This window comes from Coregonus lavaretus (genome assembly GCF_964263955.1).
Source record: "Coregonus lavaretus genome assembly, contig: HAP1_SCAFFOLD_2234, whole genome shotgun sequence".
Lineage (NCBI taxonomy): Eukaryota > Metazoa > Chordata > Actinopteri > Salmoniformes > Salmonidae > Coregonus > Coregonus lavaretus.
This window is the reverse complement of record NW_028164979.1, coordinates 27,501-45,883: the sequence shown is the minus strand read 5'-3', so window position 1 is coordinate 45,883 and position 18,383 is coordinate 27,501. Positions and strand designations below refer to the sequence as shown.

General features: G+C 42.9%; 1 protein-coding gene across 1 annotated transcript in view; it reads right to left on the bottom strand.

Annotated features, from left to right (window-relative positions):
• LOC311116397 (semaphorin-3D-like) overlaps positions 1 to 13,089 on the bottom strand; it is a gene marked incomplete at both ends in the record, with an annotated part of 46,821 nt that extends 33,732 nt beyond the window's left edge. Inside the window, 8 exons of the mRNA XM_084191490.1 lie at positions 2,968 to 3,037; positions 3,288 to 3,402; positions 6,167 to 6,309; positions 6,786 to 6,914; positions 10,751 to 10,844; positions 11,652 to 11,771; positions 12,677 to 12,739; positions 12,904 to 13,089. Coding sequence (XP_084047616.1) covers positions 2,968 to 3,037; positions 3,288 to 3,402; positions 6,167 to 6,309; positions 6,786 to 6,914; positions 10,751 to 10,844; positions 11,652 to 11,771; positions 12,677 to 12,739; positions 12,904 to 13,089 — 920 coding nt within the window. The remainder of the gene's footprint in view (positions 1 to 2,967; positions 3,038 to 3,287; positions 3,403 to 6,166; positions 6,310 to 6,785; positions 6,915 to 10,750; positions 10,845 to 11,651; positions 11,772 to 12,676; positions 12,740 to 12,903) is intronic.
• Between the last annotated feature and the right edge of the window lie 5,294 nt (positions 13,090 to 18,383).

The following is an 18,383-nucleotide window of genomic DNA, read 5'->3' as shown; positions in this document are numbered from 1 at the left end:
GCCAGGACAACAACCTCTCCCTCAACGTGACCAAGACAAAGGAGATGATTGTGGACTACAGGAAAAAAAAGAGGACTGAGCACGCCCCCATTCTCATCGACGGGGCTGTAGTGGAACAGGTTGAGAGCTTCAAGTTCCTTGGTGTCCACATCACCAACGAACTATCATGGTCCAAACACACCAAGACAGTCGTGAAGAGGGCACGACAAAGCCTATTCCCCCTCAGGAGACTAAAAAGATTTGGCATGGGTCCTCAGATCCTCAAAAAATTCTACAGCTGCACCATCGAGAGCATCCTGACTGGTTGCATCACCGCCTGGTATGGCAACTGCTTGGCCTCTGACCGCAAGGCACTACAGAGGGTAGTGCGTACGGCCCAGTACATCACAGGGGCAAAGCTCCCTGCCATCCAGGACCTCTATACCAGGCGGTGTCAGAGGAAGGCCCTCAAAATTGTCAAAGACTCCAGTCACCCTAGTCATAGACTGTTCTCTCTGCTACCGCACGGCAAGCGGTACCGGAGTGCCAAGTCTAGGTCCAAAAGACTTCTCAACAGCTTCTACCCCCAAGCCATAAGACTCCTGAACAGCTAATCATGGCTACCCGGACTATTTGCACTGCCCCCCCACCCCATACTTTTTACGCTGCTGCTACTCTGTTAAGTATTTATGCATAGTCACTTTAACTCTACCCACATGTACATATTACCTCAACTACCTCAACTAGCCGGTGCCCCCGCACATTGACTATGCAACGGTACCCCCCTGTATATATAGCCTCCCTACTGTCACTTTATTCTATTGTATATATAGCCTCCCTACTGTCACTTTATTTTTACTTCTGCTCTTTTTTTCTCAACACTTTTTTGTTGTTGTTTTATTCTTACTTTTTTGTTTAAAATAAATGCACTGTTGGTTAAGGGCTGTAAGTAAGCATTTCACTGTAATGTCTGCACCTGTTGTATTCGGCGCATGTGACCAATAAAATTTGATTTGATTTGATTTGATATTATAACCGCGATTGATAATAGACAGTACTGTGCAGCCGTCTTCATCGACCTGGCCAAGGCTTTCGACTCTGTCAACCACCGCATTCTTATTGGCAGACTAAATAGCCTTGGTTTCTCAAATGACTGCCTCGCCTGGTTCACCAACTACTTCTCAGATAGAGTTCAGTGTGTCAAATCGGAGGGCCTGTTGTCTGGACCTATGGCAGTCTCTATGGGGGTGCCACAGGGTTCAATTCTTGGGCCGACACTTTTCTCCGTGTATATCAATGATGTCGCTCTTGCTGCTGGTGACTCTCAGATCCACCTCTACGCAGACGACACCATTTTGTATACATCTGGCCCTTCATTGGACACTGTGTTAACAAACCTCCAAACGAGCTTCAATGCCATACAACAATCCTTCAGTAGCCTTCAACTGCTCTTAAACACTAGTAAAACTAAATGCATGCTTTTCAATCGAACGCTGCTAGCACCCGCCCACCCGACTAGAATCACCACTCTCGACGGGTCTGACCTAGAGTATGTGGACAACTACAAATATCTAGGTGTCTGGTTAGACTGTAAACTCAACTTCCAGACTCACATAAAGAATCTCCAATCCAAAGTTAAATCTAGAATCGGCTTCCTATTTCGCAACAAAGCCTCCTTCACTCATGCTGCCAAACATGCCCTCGTAAAACTGACTATCCTACCGATCCTTGACTTCGGCGATGTCATTTACAAAATAGCCTCCAACACTCTACTCAGCAAATTGGATGTAGTCTATCACAGTGCCATCCGTTTTGTCTCCAAAGCCCCATACACTACCCACCACTGTGACCTGTACGCTCTTGTTGGCTGGTCCTCACTACATGTTCGTCGTCAAACCCACTGGCTCCAGGCCATCTATAAATCACTGCTAGGCAAATCCCCGCCTTATCTTAGCTCATTGGTCACCATAGCAGCACCCACCCGTAGTCTGCGCTCCAGCAGGTATATCTCTCTGGTCATTCCCAAAGCCAACACCTCCTTTGGCCGCCATTCCTTCCAGTTCTCTGCTGCCAATGACTGGAACGAATTGCAAAAATCTCTGAAGCTGGAGACTCTTATCTCCCTCAATAACTTTAAGCATCAGTTGTCAGAGCACCTTACCGATCACTGCACCTGTACACAGCCCATCTGAAATTAGCCCACCCAACTACCTCATCCCTATATTGTTATTTATTTTGCTCTTTTGCACCCCAGTATCTCTATTTGCACATAATCTCTTGCACATCTAGCATTCCAGTGTTAATACTATTGTAATTATTCTGCACTATAGCCTATTTATTGCCTTACCTCCATAACTTGCTACATTTGCACACACTGTATATATATTTTCTGTTGTATTTCTGACTTTATGTTTTTTTTTACCCCATATGTAACTCTGTGTTGTTTTTATTGCACTACTTTGCTTTATCTTGGCCAGGTCGCAGTTGTAAATGAGAACCTGTTCTCAACTGGCTTACCTGGTTAAATAAAGGTGAAATAAATAAAAAAAAAGAGAGGAGAGAGAGAGAGAGAGAGAGAGAGAGGAGGGTGGAGAAGGGAAGTGAGTGTTAACATGGATCCGGTGGGTTACAATAACACAACCAGCCGAGCCTCTACAACCCTGACCCCTGTATAACCCCTGACCCCTCGGGGTCACTGCAGCACCGGAAAGGAGTGTGCACGTACCGGGGGTGGGAGTGTACACGTGTCATGCTAATTGGCTGGTTGTTTTGTTAAGGAACAGGAAAACATCCTTTTAACATCCTCTCAACTTTCTATAGTCTTTTCGGCTGTTTCTTGTTCCAAGATGAACGCTAGCTCTGAGATTTAGTGAGTGTATTTTTCTAGTTAGACCAAACACTCAGTTATTGAATCATATAACACATTTGTCTTATTCGACCATAATCTGTAATTTTGATGTTTTGTTGGGTTTAAAACCCCAAACGCACCTGGAGGTGGAGAACACTCCATAGATGATGGGGTTCTGGGGGTCTTTGGTCTCCAGCATGAAGATATCCTCTGAAATAAACACACAGTGGGGAAACAGAGATCATTGAAACAACTAAGGCCTTATTAGCCAAACATAATGATTTATACTCCTTTCAAGGTAATTAGGTCCACATGTCAATCTGTGGTAATTCTACTGAAATGTTGCCAATTAAAAATGATAAAGTGAAACGTTGCAGCCAAACAGAGTGCACTCATTTGTTTTTTATGAAGTTGGAACATCAACATCAACTCAGCCGGGCAGTATGTAAATTATCCATACCTAGCTCGTCGAATTGTGTGTCCAGTCCACCAGGTCCTGGTACAGAACACACCAGACGGGCCTTGAGGAACGTACTCCAACGGTTAATCAGACTCCTCTTCCCTCCAACATCATTCTAATGGGAGACACACAGAGGAGATCAGACATGAAATCAACGTCTACATCCCTTTCAATTAGGTGCTTTTAGTCTCACTAATATCAGTCAAATCAGTCACTGTAGGATCTGCTGTTACTGTAGGATCTGTCGTTACTGTAGGATCTGCTGTTACTGTAGAATCTGCCGTTACTGTAGGCTCTGCTGTTACTGTAGGATCTGCTGTTACTGTAGGATCTGCTGTTACTGTAGGATCTGTCGTTACTGTAGGATATGCTGTTACTGTAGGATCTGCTGTTACTGTAGAATCTGCTGTTACTGTAGAATCTACTGTTACTGTAGAATCTGCTGTTACTGTAGGATCTGTCGTTACTGTAGGATATGCCGTTACTGTAGAATCTGCCGTTACTGTAGAATCTGCCGTTACTGTAGAATATGCTGTTACTGTAGGCTCTGCTGTTACTGTAGGATATGCTGTTACTGTAGAATCTGCTGTTACTGTATAATCTGCTGTTACTGTAGGATATATTACTGTAGGATCTGCCGTTACTGTAGAATCTGCTGTTACTGTAGAATCTGCTGTTACTGTAGAATCTGTCGTTACTGTAGAATCTGCTGTTACTGTAGGATCTGCTGTTACTGTAGGATCTGCTGTTACTGTAGAATTTGCTGTTACTGTAGGATCTATTACTGTAGGATCTGCCGTTACTGTAGGATCTGCTGTTACTGTAGAATCTGCCGTTACTGTAGGATCTGCTGTTACTGTAGAATCTGCTGTTACTGTAGGATCTGCTGTTACTGTAGGATCTGCTGTTACTGTGGGATCTGCCGTTACTGTAGGATCTGCTGTTACTGTAGAATATATTACTGTAGGCTCTTATGTTAAGCCCTTTGTAATAATATTGTAGCGAATTCGGGGGGTAGCCCCAACCGTTACGTCAAGAGGTTCAAAAACTCTTGACGAGGTCGCTAGGAGTTGGGCCAAATTCGCTACAGTATATACAGTGGGGAAAAAAAGTATTTAGTCAGCCACCAATTGTGCAAGTTCTCCCACTTAAAAAGATGAGAGAGGCCTGTCATTTTCATCATAGGTACACGTCAACTATGACAGACAAATTGAGGAAAAAAAATCCAGAAAATCACATTGTAGGATTTTTAATGAATTTATTTGCAAATTATGGTGGAAAATAAGTATTTGGTCACCTACAAACAAGCAAGATTTCTGGCTCTCACAGACCTGTAACTTCTTCTTTAAGAGGCTTCTCTGTCCTCCACTCGTTACCTGTATTAATGGCACCTGTTTGAACTTGTTATCAGTATAAAAGACACCTGTCCACAACCTCAAACAGTCACACTCCAAACTCCACTATGGTCAAGACCAAAGAGCTGTCAAAGGACACCAGAAACAAAATTGTAGACCTGCACCAGGCTGGGAAGACTGAATCTGCAATAGGTAAGCAGCTTGGTTTGAAGAAATCAACTGTGGGAGCAATTATTAGGAAATGGAAGACATACAAGACCACTGATAATCTCCCTCGATCTGGGGCTCCACGCAAGATCTCACCCCGTGGGGTCAAAATGATCACAAGAACGGTGAGCAAAAATCCCAGAACCACACGGGGGGACCTAGTGAATGACCTGCAGAGAGCTGGGACCAAAGTAACAAAGCCTACCATCAGTAACACACTACTCCGCCAGGGACTCAAATCCTGCATTGCCAGACGTGTCCCCCTGCTTAAGCCAGTACATGTCCAGGCCCGTCTGAAGTTTGCTAGAGTGCATTTGGATGATCCAAAAGAGGATTGGGAGAATGTCATATGGTCAGATGAAACCAAAATATAACTTTTTGGTAAAAACTCAACTCATCGTGTTTGGAGGACAAAGAATGCTGAGTTGCATCCAAAGAACACCATACCTACTGTGAAGCATGGGGGTGGAAACTTCATGCTTTGGGGCTGTTTTTCTGCAAAGGGACCAGGACGACTGATCCGTGTAAAGGAAAGAATGAATGGGGCCATGTATCGTGAGATTTTGAGTGAAAACCTCCTTCCATCAGCAAGGGCATTGAAGATGAAACGTGGCTGGGTCTTTTAGCATGACAATGATCCCAAACACACCTCCCGGGCAACGAAGGAGTGGCTTCGTAAGAAGCATTTCAAGGTCCTGGAGTGGCCTAGCCAGTCTCCAGATCTCAACCCCATAGAAAAACTTTTTGGAGGGAGTTGAAAGTCCGTGTTGCCCAGCGACAGCCCCAAAACATCACTGCTCTAGAGGAGATCTGCTTGGAGGAATGGGCCAAAATACCAGCAACAGTGTGTGAAAACCTTGTGAAGACTTACAGAAAACGTTTGACCTGTGTCATTGCCAACAAGGGGTATATAACAAAGTATTGAGAAACTTTTGTTATTGACCAAATACTTATTTTCCACCATAATTTGCAAATAAATTCATTAAAAATCCTACAATGTGATTTTCTGGATTTTTTTTCCTCATTTTGTCTGTCATAGTTGACATGTACCTATGATGAAAATTACAGGCCTCTCTCATCTTTTTAAGTGGGAGAACTTGCACAATTGGTGGCTGACTAAATACTTTATTTTCCCCACTGTATATGTTCTCCATATCCGGGATATGTAGCCCCAACAGGGCCTTTGAACCAGCGACTGTCAAGCCAACACCTTAACTGTTACGGCAAGAAGTCTGAAACCTCTAGGTGAGGTCGCTAGGTGTTGTGCTAAAGTTGCTACAGTATCTGTTCTCCGTATCGTCATGTCAACCCCTTCACCTTGCAGACGCGTGCCACTCTGTTGTGGACCCTCTTGTCCCACTGGCTGGACTCTACAGCCGTCTCCTTAAAGAAGAAGTAGACCTTGTCATCGTCCACACTGTGGGTGTCTGGGATAGAGAAGGAACCCACAAACTCTGGCTCTGCAAATCAAATCAAATCAAATCAAATTTTATTGGCCACATGCGCCGAATACAACAGGTGCAGACATTACAGTGAAATGCTTACCTTCAGCCCTTTAACCAACAGTGCATTTATTTTTAATTTAAAAAAAGTAAAATAAAACAACAACAAAAAAGTGTTGAGAAAAAAACAGCAGAAGTAAAATAAAATAACAGTAGGGAGGCTGTATATACAGGGGGGTACCGGTGCAGAGAAACAAAGGATATCATGATATCATGATGAGGACGTAACTCACCAACTCACTGCAGTCTTGGAGGTTTGTCTCAGTGTGTATATAGTGTTGTTTGCTGCTGTGCACAGAGGTACGGAATATATCTGTCTGTCTGTCTGTCTGTCTGTCCGTCAGTCAGTCCGTCAGTCAGTCCTTCAGTCCGTCAGTCAGTCAGTCAGTCAGTCAGTCAGTCAGTCTGTCTGTCTGTCTGTCTGTCTGTCTCACCATTGAGCCAGTGATCCTGGTAGGCCTCGGTGCGTATATAGTGTTGTTTGCTGCTGTGGACAGAGGTACGGAATATAGCTGCGTTGGTGCCCATGAAATCCACCGACGTCCCCGCATACAAATCCCCATCTAGGGGTGAGATAGGGAGGGGGTTGGCTTAAGAAAACACACATACATACATATCTCTGTTACATCTTTATAATGTACTTTTCTAAGCTGAAGTAAACGGCTGAACACAGCGATCGGTCTGGTTTACGGGGCTAAGAGTAATTAGGGTTGGTTTCATTATTTTGGAAACTATAACCTCAGTACTCAGTGTGCAGTTATATCCTAATGCAACAGACAAACATTATCAAAATATATTGTTATGAAATATATTGTCTGTCATATATTTTTGACTGTATATTGTTGATATACTGGCAAATATATAGCCTGAGTGAGTATTGAATTCAGCTGATGCTTTTGGATCTTCAATCACAATCCTAAAAAAGCACAGAGCAAGGCCTAAATTCCCTGTGGCAGCCTGTAATTATGAACCATGTGTTCTATGTACTGAGGTCCGCTGGGATTGACATCCACTTCAAACTATGTGAGAACTAAATCATGTGGTTCTCTTGCTCCTTTTCCTGGTCACACTATTTCTGAAGGGTCTCACAATTATTCTGAAGACTGGTAGGGTAGGTGTGATTCCTGTATGAGCAACATATATACTGAATATATTGTGGGGGGGAAAAGTATTTAGTCAGCCACCAATTGTGCAAGTTCTCCCACTTAAAAAGATGAGAGAGGCCTGTAATTTTCATCATATGTACACGTCAACTATGACAGACAAAATGAGAAAAGAAAATCCAGAAAATCACATTGTAGGATTTTTAATGAATTTATTTGCAAATGATGGTGGAAAATAAGTATTTGGTCAATAACTAAAGTTTCTCAATACTTTGTTATATACCCTTTGTTGGCAATGACACAGGTCAAACGTTATTTTCCCCACTGTACCCTTACAAAAAAACAAACATGAAAAGATCATGTGAAAAACACACATGTAAGAAAAACCGTGGTTTTCGGACACATATAAACAAATCACATGAAAGAAAAAAAAAAAAAATTGTCACATTTTACAGACGCTCTTATCCAGAGCGACTTACAGTTTAGTGAGTGCATACATTTTCCTACTGGTCCCCCGTGGGAAATCGAACCCACAACCCTGGCGCTGCAAGCACATGACTCAGACACATGGTTTCTCAACATTTCACACGTGATATTGTAAGTTTTACATGTGCTTTATTTTAACCTGGCAGGATCAGAACACAGGTTTCCCACAGGAGGAGAAGCCAATGTCTTGACCCTTAGACCAAGAGGACCAACACTGGGCTTTTCTTTCAATGTGAGAATATTGACTGTTCAAAATAGGTCTGTCAAACGTTTTAAAAATGTTATCTACATAATCTCAGGATAGGCTGTGAGTAATCATGATTAATCGCAAATTCAGAATTTTACCAAGTTGAGCTGTAATTGAGCTAGAATTTTTTTTCCAAATTAACGGTTTGCAAAATCAGGTAAATTGATAAAGCACACTTTCTTTATCCTCAAAGTCAACTTGTTTTGACATCACATTGTCGTTTTTAGCTGTATAAATTATGTATTTTTGATGTTTTCAGTGTATTAGAACACTTTCAGACAATACGATTAATCACGATAAAAAACATATGTGTGCACTAAAATGACAAAAACTCGAGTTAACTGATTAGCTGTGACAGCCCTAATTCAAAAATAATCTCTTTATAGAAAAGTATCGGTTTACATTCATTCTAAAAGCAAACACATTCACACATTTTCAAAAACATAAAAAATCCCTTTTAGGCCCGTGTATTTAATGTAACATAAAGGAATGGACAGCTAGCTAACAATAACAGAATGTAAACAATAGGTAGCTAGGATGAGATGGAAAACTAGCTATCGCCTATCACTAAGCTAGCTAGAGGTTAGCAATTAGAAACCTTCTAAAATATGTATAATTACCGTGGTTCATATGTTCACATAAAACAATTTTAGAGCCAAAACAGATCATTTGTTAGTTCTACACTACCGGTCAAAAGTTTTAGAACACCTTCTCATTCAAGGGTTTTTCTTAATATTTACTATTTTCTATATTGTAGAATAATAGTGAAGACATTAAAACTATTAAATAACACATATGGAATCATGTAGTAACCAAAAAATAAATAAAAAATATATTTTATATTTCAGATTCTTCAAATAGCCACCCTTTGCCTTGATGACAGCTTTGCACACACTTAGCATTCTCTCAACCAGGTCCTGAGCGCTCTGGAGCAGGTTTTTATCAAGGATCTCTCTGTACTTTGCTCTGTTCATCTTTGCCTCGATCCTGACTAGTCTCCCAGTCCCTGCCACTGACAAACATCCCCACAGCACGATGCTGCCACCACTATGCTTCACCGTAGGGATGGTGCCAGGTTTCCTCCAGATGTGACTCTTGGCATTCAGGAGACCAGAGAATCTTGTTTAGGTGCCTTTTGGCAAACTCCAAGCGGGCTGTTATGTGCCTTTTACTGAGGAGTGGCTTCCGTCTGGCCACTCTACCATAAAGCCCTGATTGGTGGAGTGCTGCAGAGATGGTTGTCCTTCTGGAAGGTTCTCCCATCTCCACAGAGGAACTCTGGAGCTCTTTCAGAGTGACCATCGGGTTCTTGGTCACCTCCCTGACCAAGGCCCTTCTCCCCCGATTGTTCAGTTTGGCCAGGCGGCCAGCTCTAGGAAGAGTCTTGGTGGTTCCAAACTTCTTCCATTTAAGAATGATGGAGGCCACTGTGTTCTTGGGGACCTTCAATGCTGCAGACATTTTTTGGTAGCCTTCCCCAGATCTGTGCCTCGACACAATCCTGTCTCGGAGCTCTACGGACAATTACTTCGACCTCATGGCTTGGGTTTGCTCTGACATGCACTGTCAACTGTGGGACCTCATATAGACAGGTGTGTGCTTTTCCAAATCATGCCCAATCAATTGAATTTACCACAGGTGGACTCCAATCAATTTGTAGAAACATCTCAAGGATGATCAATGGAAACAGGATGCACCTGAACTAAATTTCGAGTCTCATAGCAAAGGGTCTGAATACTTATTTAAATACGTTTTTTTTATTTTTATACATTTGCAAAAGTTTATAAAAACCTGTTTTTGCTTTGTCATTATGGGGTATTGTATGTAGATTGATGATGGAAAAAAGTAATTTAATCCATCTTGGAATAAGGCTGTAACGTAACAAAATATGGAAAAAGACAAAGGGGCCTGAATACTTTCAAATGCACTGTAGATGTATATCATTGCAACACCAGGGAGGACTTCAATAATAATGGAGTGGATGTCTTAGAATTTTTATTTTTATTATTGAATTATTATTCTCAGGTAGGCTAAGTAACCTTTTTAGAGAATGGCATTACAGAATTTGTAATTCCACATATGGAAACATTGCTACTGCAACATGTTAATTATATTATTATTTATTATATGTTAACACCACCTTTTCACATGTGAGGAGAATAACAGTATTTCATCCCCACACGTGAACTTACAATTCCATATGTGAAAGTGAAATTTACACCTGTGGAGTTTTCTTACATGTGAAACTGCAAACGGGATTTTCACATGTGATTGTTTTTCACTTGTGTGAACTTGCAATTCACATGTGAAGTGAAAACATGTTATCCTCCTCACATGTGAAAAGGTGGCGTTAACATGTGAACGGCTAAATTAAAATACATTCTAAAATATAGTTTCACATGTGAAATTTAAGCTCAACGTGTGAAACTGCAAATGTCATGTTTTTTTTTTTTTTGTAAGGGCACAGCATGTGTCACAGTCAGCATTGACAGTTGTGGAAGTCATTTTGGATTTAAGGGTCTATTTCATGGCCATATTTTACTATATTACATAGATGACTTACCGGTGAGCCTGGCGGTGAATGGTTCCCGTGGACTAAAGGGGCATTTCCCCCGTCCAGACTCCACAGCATGGCTCAGCAGGCAGAACGACGGCTCCTAGGAGACACACAGAGAACCATGTCACCTCCACTATAATATTATTAACCCTCCTCAACCGCAGAGAACCACAGAGAACCATCTCAACCTTCACAATGTGGTCCTCTGTAGCTCAATTGGTAGAGCACGGCGCTTGTAACGCCAAGGTAGTGTGTTTGATCCCCGGGACCACCCATACATAAAAAATGTATGCACACATGACTGTAAGTCGCTTTGGAAAAAAACGTCTGCTAAATGGCATATTATATTAATGTAATCATTCCATCTCCACAATAACATTATTAACCCTCCTCCACTGAGCCTCAATAAGCTGTAAAACCCCCAGTAGAGAAAACCGTGAGGTGAATGGATGCCAAGAGGAGCAAGTCAAAGAGGCAGTGATGAGTGAGCCCACATTAGATCTTTTGAGCCTTTTGAGATCACACAGCAGGGGGTTGATATCTCTAACATAGTAGCTGTGTTGTGTGTTGACAGCTGGATTTTCATCATGTGGACTTTCATAATGTGCTTAGTCTACTTTTCACTAACCACCTGTGGATCCATCAGAGCCAACAAAAGGCGGATTGAGTCTCTCTCTCTCTCTGGGATCCGTGAAAGGCAACAAAAGACAGATGACAAGTCAGAGTTTAGTTTAGTTTAGTGAGAGAGAGAGAGAGAGAGAGAGAGAGAGAGAGAGAGAGAGAGAGAGAGAGAGAGAGAGAGAGAGAGAGAGAGAGAGAGAGAGAGACAGAGAGAGAGAGAGAGAGAGAGAGAGAGAGAGACAGAGAGAGACAGAGAGAGAGCGGAACAGAGCCTCTCCCTTCTCACCTCAGTGCTGTGTCCCAGGTCTATGTAGGTGCATTGTGGGTGGTAGGCCCCGGTGCCACAGACGTACACATGAGTCTTATTGAAGGGCTGTAGGAGACGCACGTAGTTGGCACAGTCAGTCTGAAACGACACACAATATTAGGATTTACACTAACTGTAAACATCCGTACACATCTACATCACAGCCATAGTTAACAGAGATGAAACGTTATAATCCAAAATCCTATACTGCTTATTTTACCCACCAGCCTGATTAACAGTTTGCCTAAAGGCCAATTATTTATGAAGAAATCAACTAAGAATATATAGTCAGGGTAGAATCAGCTGACACCTCTGGTTGTTTTTGCGTGTTACACACAGAGAACCGACAGCGTCATCGCGCAAAATAGAACGCAGCATCATCTGGATATGTGTGCAGCAAAAGTTCAACATTCACCTTCTGCTACCGTTTCCGTCAAGCCGTCTACGCTGTACAGTTTGACAGCGTACGTTCGATAAATCCAATGTATGCACCACACAGAACGCACCGCAACTGCCTCTGCAACGCAATGCGGCAAGGCAAGGCAAACGCAGTGTTCCATTGGAAATTTATGTACTTCTGGTGTACCAAAAATTGCAATGACGCTGTCGGTGTGATCGAGGCGTTAATGCAAAGGAGATGTCAGTCAGGTCCCATACAAGAGGGTTGAGAAACTACCCGTCTCCCGAGAGTCTCATAAACTCTAAAACAAATCCCAAATAGAACATAAAAAAAGGTAGAGAACTTCAAACTTTAGGCCTTGTTTCAATTACACACTATGTTTGGCCTTGCCCCAATTATATGCCATGAGCGTGCATGTGCTCTCCATTCCAGAGGATTACTAAATAAGGCCTCTGATCACTTAAACAGCTTTGTGGGGAAAATACATCATGTTGTTCATCAATGGATGTTTCCAAAAATGGCTCCCTATACAGTGCAGTACTTTTGAGCAGAGCCCCTATGGGGGCTTTTAAAAGCCGTTCTGGCTTTGAAAGCTGTTGCTTACCGACAGGTTCTTCCCTGCCAGCCTGCAGTGCTCAACGTGTTCCTTTGCAGCTGGCCAGTAGATCTAAAAGAGGGAGGGAGGGTTTTGGCTTGTCTTAGAGATGGATATGCCTTTTCATCATTTTAGGAAATTCCTTCATGTTTTTGTTGGGAATGAGATAAAAAAAAAAAAAAACAGTTAAGGAGGAACTTCATCAGATGATTTAAAGGTGCCAGTAAGGTGCTGACCGTTCGAGTAGGTAGAGCCAGGTTGTCAGAGTGCAGCAGGTAGACGTGGTCTCTTCCTCCCACCAGCAGCCAGCCACGGTCCTCATCCAGCAGAAGGGCCTGGTAACCCCCACTCACACCCCGGTCCCAGAACACACTGGAACTGTTCCTCCAATGCAACTCTGAGAGGGGGAGAGAGGGAGAGAGAGGGGGGAGGAGGGGGAGGGAGAGAGGGAGGGAAGGAGGGAGGGATGAAGGGAGAGAGACAAAGAGAGAGAGGGAGAGAGACAAAGAGAGAGAGAAAGACAGAGCGAGAGAGAGAGAGAGAGAGAGAGAGAGAGAGAGAGAGAGAGAGAGAGAGAGAGAGAGAGTGAGAGAGAGAGAGAAAAAGACATAGTGAGAGAATGTCTTGAAGTTACAGAATGAATTATAGTGAGCAACTACAGGTCAAAACAAGCAATACAAAAAACCAAACTCCAAAACTCTTGGACTGCATTTATCTGAACGATCAATTTGGCAATCACACACTCACACATACACACCATATGATTTACTATCCTTGTGGGGACTTTTGGGGATTTCCGGTACCCACGAGCATAGTCATGCAAGCCCACACAAGTATAATTTATGTTTTTATTTTACCTTTTCCAAAGTCATTCCTATCTAGTAGTCTGAGTACATTGAGTGATAAACAATCTGTCAGTCAAGGCGCGTTCATTCAGTCAAAACAACAATGAAATCAGCCTCTTTATCAAACAAGGTCCCTGGATCTCAAGTTGGAAAGGTACATAGTTGCAATGTGTGTAATTCCTAAACACATACTGGGAGCAACTGAATCTGTCTCTCGTCCCTGATGCACACACATCCAACCTGGTCTCAGACTAGACGTAACATAGTAAAGGTAAATCCGGCACACTCCAATTAGTATGATATATTACATTTCGTACGGTATGTATTAATTTGTAGATGTCCATCATCCATTTGGTATGATATGTTACGAATTACAATTCGTATAATATGCTTGAATTGTAATTCGTACAATATGTTACGAATTTGCTAAATGTAGGATATGTTACATATTTTCAATTTGTTGTGGCTCATGTTAGCTATGTGGCTAAGGCTAACGATAGCTAGGTGGCTAATGTTAGCTAGGTTAGGGGTTAAGGTTAGGGTTAGGGTTAGGGTTAAGGTTAGGGTTAGGCGTTAGGTTAAAGAGTTAAGGTTAGGGGAAGGGTTAGCTAACGTGCTAACAGGCGGCAGGTAGATTAGTGGTTAAGAACATTGTGCCAGTAACCGAAAGGTCGCTGGTTCTAATCCCTGAGCTGACTAGGTGAAAAATCTGTCGATGTGCCCTTGAGCAAGGCACTTATCCCTGATTGCTCTGGATAAGAGCGTCTGCTAAATGACTAAAAATGCAAAGTAGCTAAAAAGTATTAAGTAGTTGCTAAAATACTGAAGTTGACTGTGATGAGATTTGAACATGCAACCTTTGGGTTGCTAGATGTTTGCATTTTACTTTCAGTTTTGTACACCAGCTTCAAACAGCAGAAAATACAATATTTTGGGTTATTGAAAATATATTTCACAGAGGTTTAGATGGTACAATGATTCTCTACATTCTCTATGCTTGTTTTGTCACATAAACAGAAATTAGGCTAACTATTCGAATTTTAGCAACCAGGAAATGGCAGAGCAATTTCTGCTTTAAGTCACACGCAAATGTAATTGTGCGTGAAGTCTCAAATGCATTCTGTCATTACTAAATGTGTAATGTGATAGGTGTTTTAACATTACCATTTTTTAACACCATTTTTTTTTTTCATTAAGGTCTAATCAGTTGTCTTCCTCGAATGAAGGGGATGATGACGAAATCTTTCCAAGAGGGAGGGAACTTGATTTCAATGGCCCTTAACTTGGAGCTCAGACACAAAAAAAATATTATACTTAATATATAAACTCTTGCAAATAAAGAAACATCCCTTTTTCAGGATCCTGTCTTTCAAAGATAATTCGTAAAATTCCAAATAACTTCACAGATCTTCATTGTAAAGGGTTTAAACACTGTTTCCCATGCTTGTTCAGTGAACCATAAACAATTAATGAACATGCACCTGTGGAACGGTCGTTAAGACACTAACAGCTTACAGACGGTAGGCAATTAAGGTCACAGTTATGAAAACTTAGGACACTAAAGAGGCCTTTCTACTGACTATGAAAAACACCAAAAGAAAGATGCCCAGGGTCCCTGCTCATCTGCGTGAACGTGCCTTAGGCATGCTGCAAGGAGGCATGAGGACTGCAGATGTGGCCAGGGCAATAAATTGCTATGTCCGTACTGTGAGACGCCTAAGACAGAGCTACAGGGAGACAGGATGGACAGCTGATCGTCCTCACAGTGGCAGACCACGTGTAACAACACCTGCACAGGATCGGTACATCCGAACATCACACCTGCGGGACAGGTACAGGATGGCAACAACAACTGCCCGAGTTACACCAGGAACGCACAATCCTTCCATCAGTGCTCAGACTGTCCGCAAAAGGCTGAGAGAGGCTGGACTGAGGGCTTGTAGGCCTGTTGTAAGGCAACAATGTCACCTATGGGCACAAACCCACCGTCGCTGGACCAGACAGGACTGGCAAAACGTGCTCTTCACTGACGAATCGCGGTTTTGTCTCACCAGGGGTGATGGTCGGATTTGCGTTTATCGTCGAAGGATTGAGCGTTACACCGAGGCCTGTACTCTGGAGCGGGATCGAGGTGGAGGGTCCGTCATGGTCTGGGGCAGCGTGTCACAGCATCATCGGACTGAGCTTGTTGTCATTGCAGGGAATCTCAACGCTGTGCCTTACAGGGAAGACATCCTCCTCCCTCATGTGGTACCCTTCCTGCAGGCTCATCCTGACATGACCCTCCAACATGACAATGCCACCAGCCATACTGCTCGTTCTGTGCGTGATTTCCTGCAAGACAGGAATGTCTGTGTTCTGCCATGTCCAGCGAAGAGCCCGGATCTCAATCCCATTGAGCACGTCTGGGACCTGTTGGATCGGAGGGTGAGAGCTAGGGCCAGAAATGTCCGGGAACTTTCAGGTTTCTTGGTGGAAGAGTGGGGTAACATCTCACAGCAAGAACTGGCGAATCTGGGACAGTCCATGAGGAGGAGATGCACTGCAGCACTTAATGCAGCAGGTGGCCACACCAGATACTGACTGTTACTTTTGTTCAGGGACACATTATTCAATTTATGTTAGTCACATGTCTGTGGAACTTGTTCAGTTCATGTCTCAGTTGTTGAATCTTGTTATGTTCATACAAATATTTACACATGTTAACTTTGATGAAAATAAACGCAGTTGACAGTGAGAGGACGTTTCTTTTTTTGCTGAGTTTATATACTGTATATGAAATTGAAATTCCATACATTTTGAAGGATACAAATTCAAATCTATTACAAAAATCTATACATCCTTGTTAAAAATGCTATCACAAAACATCACAAACAAACAATTCATTTGGGATAAATGGAGTTAGCCCTGAGTTAGCCTGCCTCAAACCACTGATTCGTGGTTCTCTGTAGCTCAATTGGTAGAGCACGGCGCTTGTAACGCCAGGGTAGTGGGTTCGATCCCCGGGACCACCCATACACAAAAATGTATGTCTGCTAAATGGCATATTATTATTTACTATCTCATTAGCCAACTCTACACCCTGTCCACAAGTGGCCTCCCTCCCCTCTTCCCCCTTCCCCCCACCAAAGAAAACTCTCAAAAAATCCTAGAAAGTAGAAGTTTACATATAACCCTATAACCCTAACTTTATAACCCTACAACCCTAACCCTATAACCCTAAACTATGTCATTGTGGGATCATTAAAAATGGGGGAAGCGTATGCAGAGAGGATGTAGGATCCAGGCTCTGTCGTAGCCGGCCACGACCGGGAGACCCATGGGGCGGCGCACAATTGGCCCAGCGTCGTCCAGGGTAGGGGAGGGAATGGCTGGCGGCGATGTAGCTCAGTTGGTAGAGCATGGCGTTTGCAACGGCAGGGTTGCGGGTTCGATTCCCACGGGGGAATGAAAAAAATAAAGTATGCACTCACTAAATGTAAGTCGCTCTGGATAAGAGCGTCTGCTAAATGACTAAAATGTGAATGCTGTATGCAAAGTAAAAAACTTCATTTAGTTATACTTAGCCAGCACAAAGACCCAACATTTTGTCAAGAGACAAGAGACAAGAGACAAGAGACAAGAGTCTAGAGACAAGAGACAAGAGACAAGAGACAAGAGTCTAGAGACAAGAGACAAGAGACAAGAGAATCAAGAGTCTCGAGACAAGAGTCTAGAGACAAGAGACAAGAGACAAGAGTCTAGAGACAAGAGACAAGAAACAAGAGTCTGGAGACAAGAAACTAGAGACAAGAGACAAGAGACAAGAGACAAGAGAAAAGAGACAAGAGACAAGACACAAGAGACAAGAGTTTAGTGACAAGAAACAAGATTCTGGAGACAAGAGACAAGAGTCTAGAGACAAGAGACAAGAGACAAGAGTCTAGAGACAAGAGACAAGAGACAAGAGTCTAGAGACAAGATACAAGAGAATCAAGAGTCTCGAGACAAGAGTCTAGAGACAAGAGACAAGAGACAAGAGTCTAGAGACAAGAGACAAGAAACAAGAGTCTGGAGACAAGAAACTAGAGACAAGAGACAAGAGACAAGAGACAAGAGAAAAGAGACAAGAGTCTAGAGACAAGAAACCAGAGACAAGAGTCTAGAGACAAGAAACAAGAGTCTAGAAACAAGAAACAAGAGTCTAGAGACAAGAGACAAGAGACAAGAGTCTAGAGACAAGAGACAAGACACAAGAGACAAGAGTTTAGTGACAAGAAACAAGATTCTGGAGACAAGAGACAAGAGTCTAGAGACAAGAGACAAGAGACAAGAGTCTAGAGACAAGAGACAAGAGTCTAGAGACAAGAGACAAGAGACAAGAGACAAGAGACAAGAGACAAGAGACAAGAGTCTAGAGTCTAGAGTCTAGAGACAAGAGACAAGAGTCTAGAGACAAGAGACAAGAGACAAGAGACAAGAGACAAGAGACAAGAAACAAGAGTCTAGAGACAAGAGACAAGAGACAAGAGACAAGAGACAAGAGACAAGAGACAAGAGTCTAAAGTGTGCAGCAACAGAGAAGGAGTGACAGGTCTTCCTGAATCCTGAGCATAGCCAGCCTTGAATATATCTCTAACCTCTTGCTGTATAAGACGTCTTTGGAAGAAAGAGGAGGAGGAAGAGGAAGTAGATAAGGAGGAGGGAGAGGAGGAGGGGGAAGAGGAGGGGGAGGAGGAGGGGGAAGAGGAGGAGGGGGAAGAGGAGGGGGAGGAAGAGGAGGGGGAGGAGGAAGAGGAGCAGGAGGAGGAGGAAGAGGAGGAGGATATGGTTTCCTTGGGACAGGTCTACTGCTGAGGAATTGTTTGACAGCATTCTTGTGGATTAAGGAT